This window comes from Humulus lupulus, chromosome 8 (genome assembly GCF_963169125.1).
Source record: "Humulus lupulus chromosome 8, drHumLupu1.1, whole genome shotgun sequence".
NCBI classification, from domain to species: Eukaryota; Viridiplantae; Streptophyta; class Magnoliopsida; order Rosales; family Cannabaceae; genus Humulus; species Humulus lupulus.
The window spans coordinates 26381086-26404358 of NC_084800.1; the positions used below are offsets into that span (position 1 = coordinate 26381086).

Genomic DNA, 23273 nt, shown 5'->3' on the forward strand with positions numbered 1-23273 from the left:
GACGCTCAAGTCAGTCGGGTTGTAACGAGAGCTAATAGAAAGTAATAAAATTAAGATATAAATAGTCGAAATGATGATGGATGAAGGAGTCGTAAAATGGTCAGAGTGACGGTGGCGATGACGGAGGAGTCAAGCGACTAGGTCAGGTCCAATCAGACTGACTAATTAGTCTTGCTTGACTGGATTGCTCAGAAATAGAGTAGCCTTCGTTTCAATTAGAGAGTAAAGAAAGTTCAGTGATTATTTGATGCCTTTTCTCAACCTCTGATGGTCTTATTTATTGTCCTCCTTCTCGTTCCGTCCTCCTCCGTCTTTCTCCTTCGTTTGACTCGCTCCAAGTGGTTTTATTCCGAGATTCTTGGCGAACGTGATGGGAGCCTTGACTGTTTCAAGGTCCCTGGCTGACTGAGTGTATCCGAATTCGGGTCCGGGTATGGTTTTGGGTAATTGGATGGTACTTTGTATATGCGAGCCTATTTTACATGGGCTTTGGGCCTTCTTGGCTAGTTAGATAGCTTATTGGGCTGACTGACTGCTTGTTGGACTATTATTTTTCAAGTATACGAATTTTGTCCACAACAGTTTGTCCCTCACTCTTTGGTATAGAATTCATTCTTTTATCAAAGAGTAAAAAAGAAATTAATTCCATCAGAATTTATCCATTTTCCCAATAGTTACAGAATATGCATTGACTCAATTTACCTTTTTCAGAAATTATTCACGGGGGTCATACTCGATTTTACTTGTGGCCGAGTGATGCGTTCCTATGCATCCGGCCGAGTGATGGGCACCTACGCATCCGGCTGTCCGAGTGACCTGCGGATGCGCGCGGCCTGGTTGGCTGATCGGCTGTTTGGGCCGACTGGCTGCTTACTTGCGGCCGAGTGATGCGCACCTACGCATCCGGCCGAGTAATGAGCACATATGCATCCGGCTGTCCGAGTGGATTGCGGATGCGCGCGGGCCTGGTTGGCCGACCGGCTGCTTGGGCCGACTGGATGCTTGGGCCGAACGGCCTTCTAGCCTAGTGGTCCACGGGGTGGCCCTGAGGCATGGCCGAGTGGGTCACATGTTGGCCGACTGAATGGGCTGCACGAGCCGAGTGTTCCTCCGGGAAGGCCGAGTGTTTCGTTGGCATGGCCGAGTGCTCCTCCGAGTGCTTTACCGGGGTGGCCGAGTGACTCGTGTGTTTGGGCCGAGTGGTCTGCCGAGGAGGTAGTGTGTCCGGGGGAGATGGCCGAGTGGGCCTAGTGCGCTCAATGTGAATTTTCATTTGTCTCTGAGACTTTAAGTGTCCTTAGGAAGTTAAATCCTTTTTGGTAGGGCCACCTGATGGTTGACACTTGGCACTAATCGGGTGGATTTGTGTGCCTATATAAGGGTGGTTTGTTTTTACCATTGCATTCATTTGAGGAAGGCTTGGAGAGGAGGTGCAAGGTGTGGAGTAAAAGAGCTTCTCAAGAGGTAAGTTTTCTCTCATTTGTTTTCCTTTCAATGTCCTTATGCATGTTCTTTGTGTTCTTCGTGTTCTTCATGTTCTTCGTGCTAGGTTAGTTTATTCAACTGTTATTTTTGTTTGATCCTGTAGATTTTCTGTTTGCGTTTGATCTGATTGCAATGGTGGCATATGAATTTCTGTTGTTTAGGCGTATGTCTAATTCATGTGTTTCTGTTCCTTGAGCCGAGTGGTATGTCTGACTGATTAGTAGAGACTTATAGGCTGACTGCTGTTTAACTGAATACTTTGTAATCTAATTTGATATAGTAGTCTGTTTTGCCTCGTTTAATCATATGTTTTTTATGTTTGGTCCGTCTGACTGATTGATTGATGAGTCGTCCAGCGCTTCTTGATTGTGTATCGAGCTAAATATTCTTCATGTCTTTTTTGTGTTCCTTAAGGCTTAGCTGTTGTTTTGCTCTAGGTGATCAGCTCATTATGTCTACAAGTAGGTGTGATAGTCACGCTGATTCAGTCTGTCGACTGTCTTGTTCGTTTAGTGAAGAAGATTTTAGTTCTCTCTTTCAAAGTTCTGCTGAGATGGTTGATTGCAACCGAATTACAGTAGTAGAATTGGGGGGTCGTCCTTTAGGTGATGTTACTGGAAGGGGAATAGATTCTAACGAACCTATTGATGGTGGTATGCCGGGTTCTGGTAGTATGCTTAGTTCTAATCCTAGGTCTTCCATAAGTTTAGGTGAGTTGACCTATCTTCGTCGTCATTATGAGATCCCTGATACCATCAGTCTGCATGCTCCTGCTAAGGCGGAGCGGCCTGACTAGCACTTACCTGGTTGGGTGTGTCTGTATGAACTTCCCTTCAAAGAAGGGCTTCGGTTTCCTATCCCCGATTAGTCGTTGAGTTGTGTGAGTACCATGAGATTTCGCCCGGACAACTAATGCCAAATTCATGGCGGATTTTGATGTCTCTCGAAGTCCTTTGTGAAAGGCACAAGATAACACTTGTGGTGGCTGACTTGTTGAGAGCTTACTACTTGAAGGCACACCTTAATGACAAAGGTAGGTACCAGTTAACAACTAGGGGGAAGGACCCTCCTTTAATTATTAGTTTGAAGAGTGGAGATAAGAGGTGGAAGGACCGTTACTTCTTCGTCCCTTTCGTCTCGTTGGGGTTACCTGCTGATAGTAGGATACCTTGTTCATGGTCTCCTGCATGTGAGTCTTTTATGCTTGCCTACTAATCCGTTTCCTTGCATATACTTGTTGTTGTTGTTGTTTTTATTTTATTTTGTGTGCTGATACTTCTATCATTTTGCAGGTAGGCTTCGAGTTGAGTACCTTTGGGATTCGAGGGAGTCTTCTGGTCGACTTAAGAGTATTCTTGCTATTCCTGAGGCGGAGCGTGAGTGGAGTGATTTGTTGTCTGAATCGAGTCTCCGTCAGAGTTCTTTGTGGCACTCTGTTGAAAAACTCCCTGAAGGTATTCCTCTTCTACAGAGTCCTGATAATCCTCGTGTTGTGTTTATCAAGAGAAGTTTAGAAGTCTTGGGATATACTCCCAATTTTTTGACTGAATTGACGACAAGTGAGCGGTTGTTTGCAGACGTAGCTATGTCCCGACCCTTTACACTTCCTCTAACCGGTTCCAATGCCTTGGAACGTTTGCGTCAAGCAAAGAAATCGTCCGTTGGGAGCTCAGAAGCTGATAGAGAGGTTGTCGTGCCTCCGGCTGATCCCCCTGTTTTGACGCGGAGTCAGACGAAAAAAAAGAAGAAGGCTGTGCAGGATGATTCTTCCGACCCATTTAGCGACACCGTTGCCCTTTCATTCCCTTCCAATGCTGCGGCCTATAGTGAGATTGGGCCTCACTTAGGAGAGATTGATAAGTTGTTGTGGCCCGAAGATGATCACAGAATGGAGCATGTTGGTACGGATGGGTCAATTGATACCACTGTTTCTCATTTGTTCCAGGTACGAATATTTCATTTAGTTTTGTTTGTGCCGACTAGCTGATTTCTCTTGTTGTCTTACATTTTCTTTTTTATGTGTCAGGGTTTGCAAGGGGTCATTTGGCTGAAGAAGAAAATCAAGTCCTTAATGGCAACTCTAAAGGAAGTAAGGAGTCAGAGAAATGATCTTCGGGGTGAAGTTAGTCGGCTGAAAGATTCCAAGAAGGAGTCTGATCAACTCATAGCTGATTTGAAGGCTCAACTAGAATCCAAGGAAGCTGATGTCGAGAAGCTGAGAGTGACTCTTGGTCAAGTTGATGATTTGAAAGCCGAGGTTGCTTCGTTGGAGAATCGGATGTTGGTCATTGGGCTGGAGGCTGAGATCCAATGCCGTGGCGTAATGGCTAGTGAGTTTTGGGATGGTAAGGCTGATAGCTGGGATGTTCCCAAATACATTGCTGATCTTGAGGAATTGGAGAAGATGAGGGCTGAAGAGATAACCCGGGCCGAAGAGTTAGCCACTTCTTTTGGCATCATGACTACTAATGATCTGGTTGTGGATGACTGATTCCTCTTCTACTCGTGTTCATTGTCGTGGGATAACAGAGTTTGTCGGGCCTTTTCTAGTTGTTGTATGAACTTTTTCTTATGTAGTATTGTATCCTGATCTAACTGACCTAGTTTTGTTGTATTATGGCTTGTTGTAGCTTCTGTTAGTGTTTTTTAAGTTATTGTATCGAATGCTGATTGGCTGAATGACTTATGGAGTATTAGTGTCTTATTCCCCCAATCTAAGTATAAAGTGACTTAGTCAATTTATATTTAGATTTGTTATTGAACTGTTCGTAGTATATATATAAAGAAAAAATGGTTGTGATAGGGGGCTGCGCTCCGTGGAGCTGCCTACATACCCTTTGCAGGGATCAAGCCCAAATGTAGTTCTGACACTTCCTGCATTATAAGTGTCAGTATGTTGCTCGAATGAAGATCTTGTGAGATTACTGATGAAAGAAAATGAAAGTAGACTGGGTTAAGTTAAGAGTGATACAGTCTCAAGTGGATAGCATTCCAGCTGTTGTTGATATCGCGTCCCTCCTTTGTTTGTAGCTTGTATGCTCCATGTCCGACTACCTTTGTGATGAGGTAGGGACCTTCCCATGTCGGGGCGAGCTTACCTGCTCTAGCTTCCTTAGTGTTCTGGAAGACTCTTCGTAGAACCCAATCTCCTACTTTGAATGTCCGAGTGCGGATGTTCTTGTTGTAATGTCTGGCTATGCTCTGTTGATAGGCTGAGACTCTTAAGAGTGCTTTGTCCCTTCTTTCGTCGATGGTGTCGAGTTCATGGCACATGTTTTCCCAATTTTCTTCGTCTGTAGTTAGCTCATATCTGGCTGTCGGAACTTCGCTCTCAGTAGGGATGACTGCCTCCATCCCGTAAGCTAATGAGAATGGTGTCTCCCCTGTCGCAGTCCTGGTTGTGGTTCGATAGGACCACAGGACTCCTGGCAACTCGTCAGCCCATCTTCCCTTAGCTTTTTCGAGGCGCTTCTTGATGTTGTTCATGATGGTCTTGTTGGATGACTCTGCCTGTCCATTTGCTTGGGGATACCTTGGTGTGGAGAAGCTGAGCTTGATGTTCCAGAATTTGCAAAAGTCTTGGAAGTCGAAACTGATGAATTGAGAACCATTGTCTGTCACAATTTCTTTTGGTACTCCGTACCTACAGATCACATTCTTCCAAATGAAACCCTTTACTTCTTTGTCTCGGACTTGGTGGAATGAGTCTGCTTCGATCCATTTGCTGAAGTAGTCGGTCACTGCAAGCATGTACATTTTCTGTCCTGGTGCGGTTGGAAGCTTGCCTACTATATCCATCCCCCATTTCATGAATGGCCAAGGGGACGTGATTGAGATGAGACGCTCCGGAGGTTGGTGGGATATCTGAGCGAACCGTTGGCATTTGTCGCATCGTCTTGCATAGTCAGAGGCATCAGTTCGCATGGTTGGCCAGTAGTAGCCTTGTGTTAGGGCACGGTGCGCCAAGCTTCGTCCTCCAGAGTGGTTGCCGCACTCTCCTTCATGCAACTCAGCCAGTACGTATTTGGCCTTTGCAGGGTTAATGCATTTCAAATATGGACCAGAAAATGAACGTTTATAGAGTTTACCTTGTATAATAGTGAAGCGGGCTGACTGAGCCTTGACCCGACGTGCTTCGTTCTTATCTTCGGGAAGTATGTCATGTTCTAAGTACTCGACTATTGAAGTCATCCATGTTCGTTTGTTGGAGATGTCATTAACTTGCTCTTCTTCATCTTTCCAGACAGCTGGCCATTGGAGATATACTACAGGTATTGTCTTGGGGTCGGTTGTCTGGATGGAGGATCCAAGGTTTGCTAATGCATCTGCATGGCTGTTCTCCCCTCTTGGTACTTGGTTGATAGTGAACTCGTCGAAGACTGACTGCAACTCTTTAGTCTTGTTGAGGTAGGCAGTCATTTTGTTATCCCGGGCCTGGTAGCTACCTTGCATTTGGTTGACTACCAATTGAGAATCACTGAAGACCACGATCTTTTTTACTCCCATGTCTTTGGCTAGTCCGAGTCCTGCTATCATTGCTTCGTATTCAGCTTCATTGTTGGTAACTTTGAACCCGCATCGGACTGCTTGTTCGATTATGTCACCTTGGGGTGAAGTCAGGACGAGTCCGAGTCCACTTCCTCTGGTGTTACTTGAGCCGTCTACTTGCAACTTCCAGATTCCGACTGATTGTCCCTCGGTCAGACAACAAAGTTCTTTTTCTGCCTGTACATGCATGTTAGGTGTAAAATCTGCAATGAAATCAGCTAATACCTGAGATTTGAGGGAAGTTCGTGGCTTGTATGTTACTTCGTACTCGCTGAGCTCTACCGCCCACTTGGTCAGTCTGCCTGACAGTTCTGGTTTATGGAGGATTGTTTTGAGTGGGAAGGTGGTCAAGACCGTTATTGGATGGCACTGGAAGTATGGGCGTAGCTTCCTTGCTGCGTGGATGAGTGCTAGTGCAAGCTTCTCCAGCTGGCTATATTGGGTTTCTGCATTAAGCAAAGCTTTGCTTACATAGTAGACTGGAGACTGCTTGCCTTCCTCTTCCCGGACTAGGACTGCGCTAACTGCCGTCTCGGATACTGCTAGATAGATGAATAATGTCTCATTGTCTTTTGGCTTTGAGAGGAGAGGCGGGCTGGTCAGGTACTGTTTTAGCTGGCCCAGTGCCTCTTCACATTCAGCTGTCCACTCGAAGGTTTTTTATTTCCTTAGCGTGTTGAAGAAGAGGTGACATCGTTCTGAAGACTTTGAGATGAATCGGCTGAGTGCTGCAATGCGTCCAGTTAGTTTCTGTACGTCTTTTATGCACGTTGGGGAAGGAATCCTTTGGATTGACTCTATCTGTGCTGGGTTTGCCTCGATTCCCCTTTGGGTTACAAGGTACCCAAGGAACTTTCCTGCAGTCACACCAAAAGAACATTTAGTTGGATTCAGTTTCATATTATATTTCCTGAGAATGTCAAAAGATTGTTTTAAATGGTTGATATGGTCCTCTGCAATGAGGGATTTGACGAGCATGTCGTCAATGTAGACTTCCATCGTCTTCCCCAGTAATCCGGCAAACATCTTGTTGACTAGTCTCTGATATGTTGCTCCTGCGTTCTTCAATCCGAATGGCATGACCTTGTAGCAGAATATGCCTAAGTTGGTCATGAAGGCTGTCTTTTCCTGGTCGTCTGGATGCATCAGGATCTGGTTGTATCCTGAGTATGCGTCCATGAAGCTTAGGAGTTCATGACCGGCTGTGGCGTCTACTAGCATGTCTATGTGCGGTAATGGGAACGAGTCTTTTGGACACGCCTTGTTGAGGTCTGTGAAGTCAATGCAAACTCTCCATTTGCCATTCTTTTTTTTCACAATGACTACGTTAGCCAACCAGTCGGGATAATGCACCTCCCTCACGAACCCATTATCAATAAGCTTTTGAACTTCTTCGTTAATGGCTTTGTTCCTTTCAGGGGCAAATTTTCTTCTTTTTTGCTTCCTTGGTGGGTAGTCTGGATCAACCTGCAATTTATGGACAATTATTTCGGGGTCAATTCCAGTCATGTCCGCATGAGACCAAGCAAAACAATCATAATGGGCAGATAAAAAGTCAATGAGCGTAGTTCTGATGTCAGGATCCAATCGTGATCCGATTTGGACTTTGTGATCTGGAAAGTCCGGATGTATCTGAACTTCGTCCAACTCCTCCATGTTTGGTTGGTTCAACTGGGAGTCAGTCAGTCTGTCTTCCTGTAATTGCTATAACTGAGCGGGTTTGGGTTTCATGGTAGTCTGGTAACACGCTCTCGAATCTTTCTGTTGGCCTTTAATTTCTTTTACTCCCCACTTAGTTGGGAACCTTAGAACTTGGTGGTATGTTGAAGGGACTGCCTCCATTTCATGTATCCATGGTCGTCCCAGTATCACGTTGTAAGCAGACGGAGAGTCTACTACCAGGAATCTTGTGCATAGATTGACTCCTTCGGCATAGACAGGTAGCTCGATCTCTCCTAGTGTGTTCTTTTGTTCTCCACTGAAACCGATGAGGATTGGAGTCTTCTTTATAATCTTTGATTCATCTATCCCCATTTCCCTGAGAGCACTTAAAAATAAAATGTTAGCTGAACTACCATTATCAATAAGTATACGTTTAGTAAGACAATTAGCAATGTAAAGTGCAATGACAAGAGCATCATGATGTGGGTTGAGGAGTCTGGTTGACTCTGTTGTTGAGAAACTGATGGTTTGAGCTGGTAGGTTGATGGTATTCTTCTCTGTCTCGCGGGACTCTCCTTTGACCCAGTTGGTCTGCCTGGCATGTCTTTTGGCTGCTGAATGGGTGACTCCGCTTACCTCAGAGCCACCAGTTATTACGTTCACCGTCCGTTCATGAGTAGGTGGTTTCGGCGGGGTTACTTCTCTTCGGACGACTGACCTGTCTGCCTCCTGCTGGAATGTTCTTTTGCCTTTGTCTGTAAGTAAGTCAGTCAGGTGACCACGCTTTAACAGGTTGGATACTTCGAGTTTTAAGGCAATGCACTCATCCGTTCGGTGACCGTGGTCATTGTGGAATTCACACCATTTTGCTTTGTCTCGCTGGTCAGATGGAGTCCTCATCCTTTCCGGCCATTTCACTTTGTCTCCGAGTCCTTTCAGTACGCCAACGACTTCAGCTGGTGAAATTGAAAGATTGTATTCTGGTATCTTTGGTCCATCTCGCAGACGTGTCTCGGACGACCGGTTGTACTCCCTCCTTCTGTTCTCTGATCTGTTGGGATACGGGTATGGCTCGGATCGTCTATCACTCTGCCGTCTGCCTGCCCTCGAGTCTCTTCGAGTGTCTTTCCTCGGAGAAGAGTGATAATAGTTAACTTCATCCTCCTCCCACTTGATCTGTGCCCAGGCTTTGGCGAGAACGTCTTCCATCGTCTTGCAAGGATACTTGGTAAGTTCTTTGTATAGGTCTGAGTCGTACCGGAGTCCCTTGCGGAAGGCTGAGATGGCTGTGTCCTGATTACAATGGGTTATAGAAACCTTTTCTTTGTTGAAGCGGCCTACGTACTCTCGTAAAGGCTCACCCCGTCGTTGAACTATGATGTAGAGGTCTTCTGCAGACTTTTCAAGTTTCCTGCTACTAGCAAACTGCTCAACAAAAGTGTCAGTCAATTGTGCAAAAGTAGAAATAGAATTATTAGGTAAATTAGTATACCACTGGAGGGCTGGTCCAATCAGACTAGAACCAAACCCCTTACACATGCATGCTTCCCTCATATCACGTGGGATGGCAACGGTGAACATCCTCTGCCTATACTGTGCGATGTGATCATCCGGGTCAGACGTCCCGTCAAACATCTTCATATTTGGGAAGTTGAACTTCTTTGGCATTTCCACTAGTGCAATGTCGTCTACGAATGGAGAGTCCGCATAACAGCTTGCTGCACTCTTCTTAATCGGAGCCGGCATCCCAGGAATCCGTTGAATGAGCGCCTCCATCTCAGCTAACTTTCGAGCCAACTCAGGATCTTGGATTGGAAATGAGCTTGTGGTTGCTTGGCAGATTGGCTCGCTAATGACTGGGTGATTAAATCCGATTGCCTGTTGCTCAGGTATATTCTGACCAGCTCCAATGATGATCTGGCTGGCTCCAATGGTAGGCTGACTAGCACTTGGAACCTGCTGCTGTCCGGGTCCAGTGGCTGGCTGACTGGCTCCTGGAATCTGTTGCTGTCCGGGTCCAGTGGCTGGCTGACTGGCTCTTGGAATCTGTTGCTGTCCAGCTGCACCGGCTGGCTGGCTGATTCCCGGAATCTGCTGTGATCCGGGCGCAGATGAATGTCCATGTTCAGTCATGGTTACCTGTTCGCCTGTATTGACAACATAATTTTGAATGTTAGACATGGTGGGTGGAGTTTGATAATTCCTTACCGAGGGTGATGGAACTGTCTGATTCGGTCCATCACTGTTAGAGATAGGAGTGAGGTCTCCCAGAGGTTGCATAGGGCTGACTGGGCCTCGGAAGCGGGATGGCTGAGCCTCGGTGGCTTGAGAGGACATGGCCTCCATTCTTACGAGCAGGTCAGCATTTTCAGCTTCGAGCCTCCTCATTTTCTCGCGTTCTTCATTCATCTGGGCAGTAAGAGTAGCGAGTTGAGCAGACAGATCGGGTGTCTCAGTCACGTCTGACATGGCTCTCAAGTGAACTTTTTGATCTCTTTGTCGATCGTTTGATTGCTAGGGCCCCACGGTGGGCGCCAAATTGTAGAGGTGATTTCCTACAATTGATTAGATGGGCACCAGCAACCTGTCAATAACAAAAAGAAGAGAGACGAGAGTTCAATTGGGAGCACCGGTGGGGTGTCAGCCAAATGGACTCCGACGCTCAAGTCAGTCGGGTTGTAACGAAAGCTAATAGAAAGTAATAAAATTAAGATATAAATAGTCGAAATGATGATGGATGAAGGAGTCGTAAAATGGTCAGAGTGACGGTGGCGATGACGGAGGAGTCAAGCGACTAGGTCAGGTCCAATCAGACTGACTAATTAGTCTTGCTTGACTGGATTGCTCAGAAATAGAGTAGCCTTCGTTTCAATTAGAGAGTAAAGAAAGTTCAGTGATTATTTGATGCCTTTTCTCAACCTCTGATGGTCTTATTTATTGTCCTCCTTCTCGTTCCGTCCTCCTCCGTCTTTCTCCTTCGTTTGACTCGCTCCAAGTGGTTTTATTCCGAGATTCTTGGCGAACGTGATGGGAGCCTTGACTGTTTCAAGGTCCCTGGCTGACTGAGTGTATCCGAATTCGGGTCCGGGTATGGTTTTGGGTAATTGGATGGTACTTTGTATATGCGAGCCTATTTTACATGGGCTTTGGGCCTTCTTGGCTAGTTAGATAGCTTATTGGGCTGACTGACTGCTTGTTGGACTATTATTTTTTAAGTATACGAATTTTGTCCACAACAAAACTTTAGTAAGGACAAGTGTCCCAAGACTTGACCTCATACTTTTTTATAGTGTTGAGATAAAATATTGCATCAATAATCAACGTATAATAACAATAAAAGTGAGATGAAGGTTAATTTTATCCAAACTTTTCTTGATTAATATCCAAAAAAAATTAATTAGCACCAAGATCCAACTCAAGAGAGGACACTATAACAAAAGTAATATTTGAACCATCCACTAGAAACATAGTAAATCTTGCTTAAAATGCATATACTTAGACATAATATATTGAAAAATTTATGCAAAAACTAAATATAAAATCTAAAATAGGGGCAATTAATCCTCCTAAAATTTTAGCTAATAGAAAATCTGTAATTATTTTATGTATTTACTTATTTATTATATATATTATTTGAAATAAATTAATATAATTAAAAATTAAATTATACAAATATTTAAATCTCAAATATTTTATATATATATTAGATATTTTAAAATATATTTTATTTTAGGATTATCAAATATTATAATATTTTTTTTTCATATTTATAGCTATACTATTAATAAAAGAGTACATAAGCAGCTCTTCAACCATATTTTTTCTAATTTTTAGCATGCATTTCATATTTACTTTCTAATATAAACATAACTATTTAGGTAATTTCACCATTTTTTTTGTTTTGGACTATTCTGTTTTGCTTCAATATTTCTTTTGTCTGGTTTTTTTGGTAAGCTTTTCTCTCTGTGCCGCCACCTGTAGTGAATCTTGCTTTTTCAAACCGATCTATTTTTTTTTTTGTTTGCTCATTATGTTTATATATCTACTTCTCAACATAGATTTAACATATGCACTCTACTTTTTATTTTACTTTTCACGTTTTCCTATTTTTTGTTTTACTAGAGAACTATATAATTTGTAATAATGTTCTCTCATGTATATTTGAGCTTTAACTATCAAATATATATATTTTTTTATAGAATTGTAATATTATTAGAGTAATGATTTATTTATAATTTTACATTTTTATATTCTCATTAGATTGATTACTAAAATAGAATTTATGCTTTAATAAATTAATTTAATTATTAGGACTTACCTAGAATTAGATGTGCTTTAAAAAAAATAAATATTTATAAGTAGTTTGTAAGTAATATTTACTATGAAACTTGAGAAAAGTAAATAAACACTAAAATAAAAAACCCTAATATATGGCTTAAGTTGTCCCAAAATTTAAACTAAGCTTTTAGCTTAATTAAAACAAGTTAGTTATTTAGTGACAATATTTTAGTTTGACTTAGCTATTAATTTACATGACATAATTTTGATTACTTTTTAGCATAGTATGTATAGTTCTGGTGAAATATTAGCATCCAAATCAATTTAGACAGGGCTACCCTTCATCTAATATAGAACAAATTAAAGCTCAAGACACGCAAAGCAAACTTTGTGCTTTATTCAATATTTTCTTTTTCTATATTTTAATAACTACCTTAATTAAATAAATTACTTAAAGATTATTTAGTAAATTTAATGTCTTCTTTCCACACTACTTACCATTATTTACTTTTATTTCTAGCTCATGAAAACGTTTTTCTAGCAAAACATATATAAAAATTTAAAACTAAAATGGTTGTTTGTAATTATATTAAAGTTTTATAAATTTAAAGAGTATAATAATTTTATAATAATGATGATTTTATAATGTTATATCACGTGCCTTAAGTGCACACTATACTTTTCATATAGTAAAATGCACACCTAAAGAAAAATATATTTTTGTGATTAGTTATTTGGACTTTGTATTTTAAATAATTTATTTTTAGATTTTATATTTTATAAAATGATTTAAATAGATTATTAAATTTAATTTTGATAAAGAAAAATTAAATATAATAATATTGTTTTTAAGTAAAATAATTTATTTTTATTATAAATTTATTAGTTTAATGAATTATTTATAATTTAACCAGAGAAATCATAAGATTAAAAAAAGTATAAGCAAAAGAAAACCCATAACACAATGCATTCTAACAAAAAAATATTTATCATCGGTCACAAATATTGTTTTTTTTAAGAAGTTGACCAAGACTTGACAACGGTTGGAGCTGGGAGGACTACTTTGAAAGATGATAGAGGTTTATAGGGTCAAACTAAGTTTTTCAAAAATTATAAGGACCAAAAAATAAGAACACAGTTAGTCTACAAGTTCGTTATCATCTAATCTTCTTCTCCATTACCAAACCTTCGAAACTAAAATGGCCACGCTCACCATGGCCCTCTCATCTTCAACTCCTCACAGCCTCTACCCACTTCGTAAAACCTCTTCCCCACCTCTGTTTTACACTTTACCACCCACTTTCACCACCTCTCAACCTATTCCGAGACCTTCATTATTGAACACCAAAATTCAGTGCGTTAAGGAAGAACGAGCTCCTCGAACGCCTGGTGTCGACCCCAAGGCTGGAGTTGCTCTCTACAAGCCCAAATCGTACGATGTTCTCGTCACTGACGCCGCAAAGTCGCTTGCTTATGCTCTCGAAGATGGAAAGACCCGTTTGGAGATTGATTTCCCGTAAGTCTCTTTAGACCTTCGCAAGTGAATTTGAGTTGCTTCTTCTTTAACTCTTTAGTCTTACATTTTATGATGTGTTGGTTTTACAAGAATTCTTACAAATTACTAATAATATTTTTTTTCGAAGCCCATTTCGTGAATTTGACTCAGAACGGGTTTCATAGCAATGCCAACTGCAATGCATATCATTCTAGTTATGGTTGTATATTATTATTATTATTTAATTGGCTTGGATAGACCCTTATTAGATTTTTTTTTTGTTTTTGAACGGATGATGATTCAAGGCCCTTACCAAGCAACATATCTTCGTATAAGGTACTTTGCTCTACCAGATTTATAGTGACCGATTGATTCGTTAAGTATTTGATTGATCCAACTTGTTGTCATGCATCCCATTGGGAAACATTAAATACTACTCATTAGCATAATTTCGTCACTGTGGGTTTGCTCATTACTTGGGTTTCTATTTCCTTCAAGAGGGCTCTAATTTGCCCCTATCACACTTGACTTGAGGTCAATTTTTTTATTTTTATTGCTTGATTCAATCTTATCATTGACAGTGATATGGCTAATTGATGACACTTATCAATCTGAATACATGAGACATGATTTTCTCCAATTCCTAAAATTGTAAAGGGATCTTCAGATGAATTCATTGATGCCAACATTCAACTGGCCTTGGCTGTTGTAAGGAAGCTCCAGGAAAGAAGGGAAACCAGAGCCTGCATTGTAAGCAGGCTTTTTTTAATTTGTATCTGAGTAATTTGTATGTTTCATTTGAAGGGATGTATTTATTTATTTTCAGGTGTTTCCTGATAAACCAGAAAAGCGCAGGGCCTCGGAGTTGTTCAGATCAGCTATAGACTCGGTAACAACATGTGTCTTCTTTATGCTAACCTATGTGCTGTATCATTGAGGTAGAGTTATTTGGATTGTAAGGCTGTTCTTTAGGTGAGTTTTGTTGGGGTGGTAGGGAATACAATAACCAACCAACCATAGAGTACAAATTGTTGGAAAAATGGAAATATGAACTTCTAAGATTTCATTTGTAAAGAGACTAACATATTATTCAGTTAGTTTAAGGCTGTAGGTTTGTATCGTATTTCATGGTCTTAATTTTGAGGGTTAGTCTAGGCTGGTCTTATTTAGACCTTATAAACATGTACTGATGTTTCAGAGTAATAGAAAACGTCTGATATTAAAATCCCTAAATGCTTTTTGTGATTTATTTTTTTATTCTCCTTCCAGATTGATGGTATAACTATAGGTTCCTTGGATGATATTCCTGGGGATGCTGTCAGTTCATTCTTCAGATCAATAAGGAGCACACTCGATTTTGATTTTGAAGATGAGAATGAAGGTTGGTTATGGGATCAAAATCTATTATTCTTATGTGATTTTAGAACATAAATCTTACTTTATAGTAGTTTATACTCTCTGTCACCTCTTGTAAGTGCAGATCGTTGGACATCCAGTGAACCTCCTTCTCTATATATATTTATTAATTGCAGCACACGTGAACTTGGTACAATAGAGAAGTATGTGGTATGGCCTCTTCACTGATGGAAAATGTTTCACTCTTTTATTTTTCTTTCTTTTTCTTAGGCAGATCAATTGACACAAGAGAATGTTGCATAATAACTAATAGGCTAGTATTTGTCACAGTTCTATTTCATTGTGAAAATATTGTTTGATCTCTGTTTCTTTTCTTTCTCTAAATCTGTGAATGTCTGCAGGAAAAGTTTGCCATGTCAACCCCAACACTTTTGTTTAATCTTGAACTCGAGACATTACGGTAATCTTTAAAAAGGTCTTGAGTGACTCTTATTTCTTTTACTGTTTCAGTATATTCTTATTGACAAGCTGTTAACTTTGCAGTGCTGACTTGGGTCTTCTGGGATTTCCACCCAAAGATCTGCATTACCGATTTCTTTCTCAATTCATTCCAGTGTTCTACATTCGAATTAGAGAATACTCAAAGGTACATGCTTCTGTTTCTTTCCCTTTATTTTATTTATTAGCTCAGTATTAGTAACCATTTGTTTTTCCTGATTTCTAAGACAGTAGCAGTATCCCCTTATATCGTTAACTACAATGGAGCACTGTTTCGCCAATACCCTGGTACATAACTAGGAGAAAATTTTAATACTTAATCTTATTCACTTACTCCTACTTGGTGTGTCAGTTCCCTTAATCCTTTCTTCAATTTTGTTCAGGGCCGTGGCAGGTAATGCTTAAACAAACAGATAGTTCTTTTGCTTGTGTGGCAGAGAGTACTACACGATTCACTCTGGGTGAAGTAAATATTTTTCTCTGACTCCAATTTGCATTTCCTCTGTCAATTTCTAGACATTTATTTTTCACATTAGACTAATCTTTTATTGTGTTTTGTAGACTAAAGAAGAATTATTGAGGGTCTTAGGACTACAAGAGGAACAAGGAAGCTCACTTGAATTTCTTCGCAGAGGCTACAAGGTTTCTCTACTTACATGAGACCATAATTTTCGAGTCCATCTTTGCTTATAGTTTATTTCTGCAGAGTTATTCTCTTGATATCCTTCACATATTTCAATTTCAGAGAGACATATGAGAGAGAGAGAGATCCACTAATTAGATGTAAAACATATTTTGCAGAGTTCTACTTGGTGGGAAGAAGATGTTGAGCTAGAAGCGTATTCTGAATGGCGCAGTTGAGCAAGATCAACAGAAAGGCAACCAAAGATATCGAAATGTGCCTCTGTGGTCCTATGGATCCGTGACAGCCAATCTGGTAATTACAAGATATATCAACATGCGAGGCTTCATTTTTTTAGTTGAAATATAGTAAATTCTTTTATGGTTTGAAAGGAACTGAATCCTTGTGAGATATGCTGGAAACCTGAAAATGTTACCTCTATTCAGTTGTATAGAAAATATAAGAAAACCAGGAGGAATTTAACTCCCAAAAATTTTCAGTGCAATGAGAATATTGTCACTTCAACAATCTTAGTCAGTTTTAGTGATGTACAAAGTTTAATTCTAAATAGCACTGGCATGCTCAGCTCTATTGTTTTCAGCATTAAAAACAAAAAACAGTACTAATTAATCGGCATCATAAGCAGAAAAGTCAGGTTCTGGGGGTTTCTGCAGATTCACTAATCCTCGGGTACTTTCACTGCGAATCCTGCGACCACGAAGCGCATTTGCTGCAAAGCGGGAAGCGAGGATGGTGGCACGAAGCCTAGAAGAACTCATACTTCTGTTAACTAAAGTCCTTTCATCGTCTTCCTCGCTACAGTCATACTCTTCTTCTTCCTCTTCTTTACGCCTTTTTTCAGCCATTTTTCTTCTGGCATATCGGCGCCATGCAGCTTGAATAAAGATAGCAGCCCAAGTTCTCCACTGCTGCGAGTAGAACCGGAAAGTATGCTGAACCTGTCTGCTATGAAGACGCCTAAACTGACTAGCAACAAACTTCAACTCCTCTGCTTCCAAGGCAAAGGCCTCCACTTCAGTTATGGCATTTACTGTTCTAGTAGATGAAGGTAAATTAGAACCAGCTTTTGGGTCCAGTGCCCATGTCAGAAGCTCTTCTCCACAAAAGTCCCCTTCTTTCAGTATACCTCTGTTGAAAAATCCACTCCTACCACCATCTGTAGTCACACTTTCTAAACGACCACGTATAATAAATAGCATCTCGTTCACTGGGTCACCTTCTCTGACAACAAAGGTACTCTCTGTGTATAGACTTGGCTTCAGACGCTCACAAATGGCGTCAAGCAGTCTCTCATCCATATTGGCAAAAAGAGGAACCTGCATATTCCACCATGTTAGAGGAAGAAGAAAAAGAATTACACTTGAGAGCTGATTATACTTACCCTTCTGACCAAATTCAAACAAAGGTGTCGTTTAATGTCCCTTCTGAGATCTTTAGGTAGACTCTGGACTATGCTTTCTTCGTCTACACCTCGAGTCTCCAGCCATTTGTACTGATTATATCTACGAACTTTTTCCCTGAGCTCTTGTGGCAGCAGGCGATGATGCATCCACTGCTCGGAGTCACGCCTTTTGATCCTCATTTCTTCGAGCCGAATAGTGATGGACTGAAGATAGGTCTGTGAAAATTGCCAAAATCTTTTCAAAATCCGATCTTCATATGAAAACAGCCACAACTGTTGTAGCTAAAAGAAAAAACTTACCTGTATATTTCCAATTAGAAGAGCAAATAGGATGAGCCCTGCTATACCTATGCTTATGGAAAACAAAACCTCTAAAGGGTATGTACTTGTTTGAAGCCCCTGACCAAGTGTACTGCAGAATATGAAATATAATCTTAGAATTATATTGCATACCACTTAAAACCGTCTTTTTGGTACAGAAAAGAAGAAGCAAGTTATGCACCTCAAGTTTTGCATTCCCCACCATAAACAATAGCAGAACTTTGAGAAAAAGGTCCTGGATTCAACAATGCCAGAAGATATGGCTTGAGTGTATATTCCATACTTGAAGTGTGATGATGTATCAGCAACCGAACAGTGAGCGGTAAGAACTTGGTCACTGATGGCTTGCCAATCACTGTAACCCGGCATGTGCTTGTTGCCGCAGTACAAAAAATCTATCTTGCATTTTCCACTCCGTTTACACGCTTCCCTCCAACATGTATCGTTTCTTTCTACAGCTAGTAAGTACCAGATAGCCCCAGTTACCTGTGAAATCATAACAAGTGGTTACAGATTTAGCTTAGTAGCCATATAAAACCTTCTTGATACAGTGCTAGAAAAAGGCGTACTTGACCAGAGAGCATAAACCAGAGCAAGTAGTAAGCAGCACCAGCCCAGGCACTTTCAGCAAAAGCACCAGCTGTCTTTTTAAGGTCTGAAGTTAACGGTATTAACCGAAAGAATCTTGGTAAGAGCTGTAAACAGACAATGCATAGCAACATTTGCTTGGTTTCCAAAACATCTGAACCTTTTGATCTCTGAAGAAACTTCCAAACTACAATCTGCAATAAAACTAAACTTATGATTATTAGTTACAAAAAGGAGTTGAGCAATGTGTCTTATTCTTCTTTGGTTTTGTCCGAACCTGTGGAAAGGGAAGCACAGAGAGGAAATCAACAATGAAATAACGTTGTAGATATCTCATAGCTATCTGATGAGGATCAATGACAAGTTCACCTCTTCCAAAAACCCGTGAGGATGGCGCGATGAAAGCTGTCCTGAACTGAAGAGCCATACGAATAAGGAAGAAAACGTCGACTACAGTTCGAAGAGTGGTGGTTGTGACAGCTAACTTTGTATCCATTCCAAGACAAAATGATTTATGGTTGAAGACAGGAAGGTAGAAAAAGAAAGGATCAATGGAAACTGCTAAGATACAAGATATAACAAAAAGTCTATTCCATAACAAGAGGGACTTGTCTTGAGGATCAAATATAGTTTTATCAGACACTTTAAGATCTTCTGGGAAAACTGCCCTGGTTACTCCACTTCTTAGTGATCTACCAAATGTTAAGAGCCCATCTGAACCTTTCTTCACTCCGTACCTAAATGATTTTGATGCATTTTTCTTGGATCGTCCGGTGAAGGGTAATGGTATTCCGTCGAGATTGAATTTGCAGCGCTTCATTCCAGTACAGGGAGCAGGCATTGACAATGTGGAGTCTAGCTCATCCAATCTACAATATTTTTTAACATATTCAAACACCCACATTGGGAAATACAATACAATATTCATGGGATTTTGTTCCAAGGAATATGAGATAGGAATTGCATATGCGTGTGTTCTTGCCTCTAGTTTTGATACATGAAACAAAAAAGGTGATATGCAAAAACTGGAAGAAGAAAAAACGGGAAGAGTTCATTATGTACCTTACAAATTTCTCTCTCTGGCCACCAATGTACTGAGACTTGTATCCACATTCAAACATTTTGATGAATCGGTCACATAGGTACTAGACCAGATTGCCAGGATTCAGAGGCAACTTTTTTCCAAATTAAATCACCTACTAACAAGAAACAAAAATTAAAATCAATACCCTCTTTCTATCTATCCATGATCTCTGTATAAATATTGCTAATTGTGATTTGAGGTGATCAATTATCAACATCCCACATAATCATGATTACATTTTATTTAATGATGTCTAATGTGACTCAAATTTCTTTATCGATAGAATTGTGTGTAAGATGTGAACAATATTCTCAATTTTGGATAAGAATATTCAGACAAAACATATTAGAAGTCGATTAGAAAGAAGCTACAAAACAAATCACAAATGAGAAAATCAGGCAATAAGATTTGCCATTGAGTTTTCTTATGTAGCCACCACCCTTTATAGGGACAAATATTGTAGGGATGAAGATTGTGCCATCACTCTCATGTTGAAAATCCCAACTGTAATAATAAATAAATAAAATTAGAAATATAAAAGAGTGATAATGTTAACAATTGTGATTAATGAATATGTTTATGCTCTTGAAATTTTATTAACGTAATAAATTATCAACATTGTCAAATTTCTGTAACAAGGTTTTCACCTAATGAAATTTCATCCATTATAGAATTATATGTGTAAGATGAGAACGAAATACTCAATCTGAATAAGAATTTGAGAATAAATGCAGCTAGCTCGATTGAATGTGACAAAATTAAAGTTGGAAGGGAGAAGAAATAAATAAATAAGAAATGTACTTACAATGATGAGAATAATAATCTTTGATTTCCAAAAGTTAAAAAAGAAAAATAAAATAAATTAAAGTAGGATGATAATGATATATAGATTAAGAATGGAGGAGGTGAAAGAGAGATTTGCGGGTAATTGGGAAGGTTTGTTTCGAAGAGGCTGGGAAAGAGTTTTACCGTTATGAAGGTTAAAGAAAGACATATATATATAATTACATTATTATTATTATTATTATTATTATTATTATTATTATTTATGTATTTATTTTGACAAACCACCATTATTATTTTATTTATTTCATTATTATCGGGATATTATTTTCTTTATGCATTATCAAACAATGCCTACATTATATTTCTTTTTTCATTATCAGTGATGGAGGGAGCATTTTTTATTTGGGGTTCTTTATTTACTTTTTTTTTTAAATGAAACGCTCCATTACTGCTAATATTTTATCTATTTATTTTGATATTAGAAAAAGGGATTCGAACTTGTTAGTTGTTACTGCTAATATTTGTTCCTAACATAATTGTAAAAACGTTTTCGAGCACTAAATATATATATATATATAATTTTGAACATAATAGAAAAAAAAGGTTCAGAAGTTATAATATGAATTTAAACAAATGTGATTTGTTTAAACAAAGTGAAACAACAAATGTGTGTAGACCAAAACTAAATCTTCCACCGAGATTTAAAAAAATTATCTCAGTAAAAAGGTGAAGAATGGCCTGTTTTTTTCCACTTTCTAAAATTTAATGTTCTTAATTATTTTTTCCAATCCACTAAGTTAATAATAATAATAATAATAATAAATTATCTCGAAGAATACCACAATTGGTAGCAACCGATGCAATAATTAGACCAGCAGAGATCTCAATCAAATCTTTCATATTTTATCTTAGAGATTCTATAAAAATTATCAATAATTCAACTAAATTATTAGATTACTGATTTTATTAATATTATAAATTAAAATACTTGACAAGCAGACGAGGTTGTTCAAATTATGTATTTTTTTGGCAAAAAAAAAAAATCATGTATATTTATATTTTAAAATTTTATAAATTATTAATAAAATTTAAGGTGTGCCATTAAATAAAAAAAATGTAAAAGGAAGTGGGAAAAAAATTACATTTAACATTTTTCTATTTTGAATTACGTACTATCAAAATAGTCGTGATTAATTTAATTTATCTATGAATATTCTACCTTGATTTCGAATACTGTAGTAGTAAACATGTAAAAAGAAGTAAACATTTCATATTTTTGTTTGACGTCTGGTATGATTTTTTTTTGTTAATATAACAATGTTTTATATATATATATATATATATATATTTGGATTTGGTTTACATGATTTGGTTTACTCTATTGATCCAAAATAAATTTAAAAATATATAAAAAAAATTAATATATATCAAAACAATTAAACATCTAAAAAAAAATCTAAAAATAACACAAAAATGAAAGAAAAAAAAAAGACAACTGTAAAATTTTTCTTAAAACTATAAAATAAAAATAAAAATTGGCCCTAAAAGTGTAATTTTTTAGCAAAATTAAGTATTTTCTGTAAAAATCTTTAAGAGATATTTTAGTTTGAATAGAAGAGATATTTTCTTGTCTAGACTATATATCATTATGTTCTTAAAACATCACCAACGAAGCATAATATATTGGCTAATTAAATAAAAGAAGCATAGCATACAAACACTTGCACTTTATCTACATGTCAATTTTTACTTTCTAATATCAAATTCTAAAACAATAAAGGTATGTAGACAAATAAATTTCCTCCAAACGGAATTTTTTTAAGATAGATACCAAATACATATTTAGAAAACCATTTGGTTAAAAATTATCAAAAAGGAGATTATAACTTTATATATAAAAAAATGTTAAATACCATTACAGCTTAAACACATGTATGGAAACATTAAAACTTTTCTTTTTCAATTGCTAAACTGGATATGCAATGCAAGATTGCAAGGAACTAATATAGGACCTAAACCAAGTGGGTTTTACAAAAAGGTGAAGTGTTGTTAAAAAAAACAGTGTTGTTTTCTAAGATTTGGGCTCTGTAAAGCTGCAGCAGTGTAGATTAGCTAATATAAATATATTATTAACATATATATACACAAGATGTATATTATACTCATGTATAGTTTGTATCATATCAGTGTAGAAACCCCGGCAAGAACACAAAATGTAAACATAAAACATACCTAAAGAATAGTTCTTTTTGACTGTGACCATTTCTTTCCTTAGGCTTGTGAGTTCTAAAATTGCAAAAATATTTGTATAAATACATATACATATTTTTTTGACAAGTGTTCTTTCTCTTTAAACGGGTTTTTTTTAAAAAAATTTTATTTTATTATAATATATACATATATATTCTCCCAGATATACTTTCTTTTCTGTAATGGAGTTTTTAAGCTATATGTGACAGCCCAATAACTCTGCTTGCTAAGCTCTATTTCTATGTTTGAAAATCCATGGGCCATTACACCAAATTGACCATTTTTCTTCTTCTTCGTTTTTTGTATTCCTTATTCTTTTCGATCGGATTTATTTAAAAATGTAAAAATAACTTGTTATAAATACAAATATATTAGCTGAAAGTATCAACTCCACTCCAAAATTAGCAATAAAAATTAATGTTGTTACTCAAAATTCAAATATTATTGATGGTAGTATCTTTCAATGCTTGTTGTGATTGGCATATTTGATTCCATTCCATTTCAATTAATTTTTTTTTACTCATGAATTAGTATATATGTTGGCAATCAATGGTTAGACCTAGTTTAAATGAGATTCCATTTCAATAGGAAAGGTCACCAATGATTATATGTGGTCTTTAAAAAGTCAAATATTTGGGGTGGTGGTGAGCATTAATGGATTCACCTTAATTCTCTCCATCAAGTGCTTGGACCACTGGACTAGATCCCCACTTCATTATTCATTTTATTCAAATTACACTCTTTCTGTCCCTCATTTTCATTATAGCTATTACTGCTACAAACAAAGATTGGTATTTTCAGATATGCACATACCAAGAGTTTGAAAGAAAAAAAATTGTGATTTTCTCTTTGAAACAATTAATGTTTCAATTTTTTC

The 23273-nt window shown here is 38.2% G+C and overlaps 4 protein-coding genes across 4 annotated transcripts; 3 read left to right on the forward strand and 1 right to left on the reverse strand.

The window, feature by feature from the left end:
* The first annotated feature begins 1494 nt into the window (after positions 1-1494).
* LOC133795170 (uncharacterized) lies at positions 1495-2281 on the forward strand. The gene is made up of 2 exons (XM_062232622.1): positions 1495-1549; positions 1923-2281. The coding sequence occupies exons 1-2, from the start codon at positions 1495-1497 to the stop codon at positions 2279-2281; spliced, it is 414 nt and encodes a 137-aa protein (XP_062088606.1).
* A 116-nt stretch (positions 2282-2397) lies between these two features.
* LOC133795171 (uncharacterized) lies at positions 2398-4144 on the forward strand. Its single transcript, XM_062232623.1, has 4 exons — positions 2398-2674; positions 2778-2939; positions 3063-3430; positions 3512-4144. Exons 1-4 carry the CDS (start codon positions 2398-2400, stop codon positions 3974-3976), a joined length of 1272 nt encoding a protein of 423 aa, XP_062088607.1. The 3' UTR covers positions 3977-4144.
* Positions 4145-13139: 8995 nt separating this feature from the next.
* LOC133796478 (protein LPA3) lies at positions 13140-16472 on the forward strand. Its single transcript, XM_062234008.1, has 12 exons — positions 13140-13489; positions 13774-13804; positions 14126-14218; positions 14295-14357; positions 14738-14849; positions 14949-15034; positions 15226-15284; positions 15368-15470; positions 15550-15610; positions 15706-15788; positions 15884-15964; positions 16124-16472. Exons 1-12 carry the CDS (start codon positions 13173-13175, stop codon positions 16181-16183), a joined length of 1149 nt encoding a protein of 382 aa, XP_062089992.1. The 5' UTR covers positions 13140-13172; the 3' UTR covers positions 16184-16472.
* Positions 16473-16570: 98 nt separating this feature from the next.
* Positions 16571-19397, reverse strand: LOC133796479 (putative cyclic nucleotide-gated ion channel 7). The gene is given in 7 exon segments (XM_062234009.1): positions 16571-17281; positions 17347-17583; positions 17668-17779; positions 17870-18254; positions 18257-18470; positions 18554-19145; positions 19339-19397. Coding segments are annotated over 7 exon segments (2310 nt in total).
* Positions 19398-23273: the final 3876 nt, after the last annotated feature.

Bases quoted from the DNA above. Each gene is read 5' to 3' on its own strand.
- LOC133795170 (XM_062232622.1), top strand. From the start codon at position 1,495: ATGTCCTTATGCATGTTCTTTGTGTTCTTCGTGTTCTTCATGTTCTTC. The intron at 1,550-1,922 runs GTTAGTTTATTC...GTTTTGCTCTAG, and splicing joins CTTCATGTTCTTCGTGCTAG to GTGATCAGCTCATTATGTCT.
- LOC133795171 (XM_062232623.1), top strand. From the start codon at position 2,398: ATGCCAAATTCATGGCGGATTTTGATGTCTCTCGAAGTCCTTTGTGAA. The intron at 2,940-3,062 runs GTATTCCTCTTC...GGTTGTTTGCAG, and splicing joins TGTTGAAAAACTCCCTGAAG to ACGTAGCTATGTCCCGACCC. The intron at 3,431-3,511 runs GTACGAATATTT...TTTATGTGTCAG, and splicing joins CTGTTTCTCATTTGTTCCAG to GGTTTGCAAGGGGTCATTTG.
- LOC133796478 (XM_062234008.1), top strand. From the start codon at position 13,173: ATGGCCACGCTCACCATGGCCCTCTCATCTTCAACTCCTCACAGCCTC. The intron at 15,789-15,883 runs GTAAATATTTTT...TGTGTTTTGTAG, and splicing joins CACGATTCACTCTGGGTGAA to ACTAAAGAAGAATTATTGAG. The intron at 15,965-16,123 runs GTTTCTCTACTT...CATATTTTGCAG, and splicing joins TTCTTCGCAGAGGCTACAAG to AGTTCTACTTGGTGGGAAGA.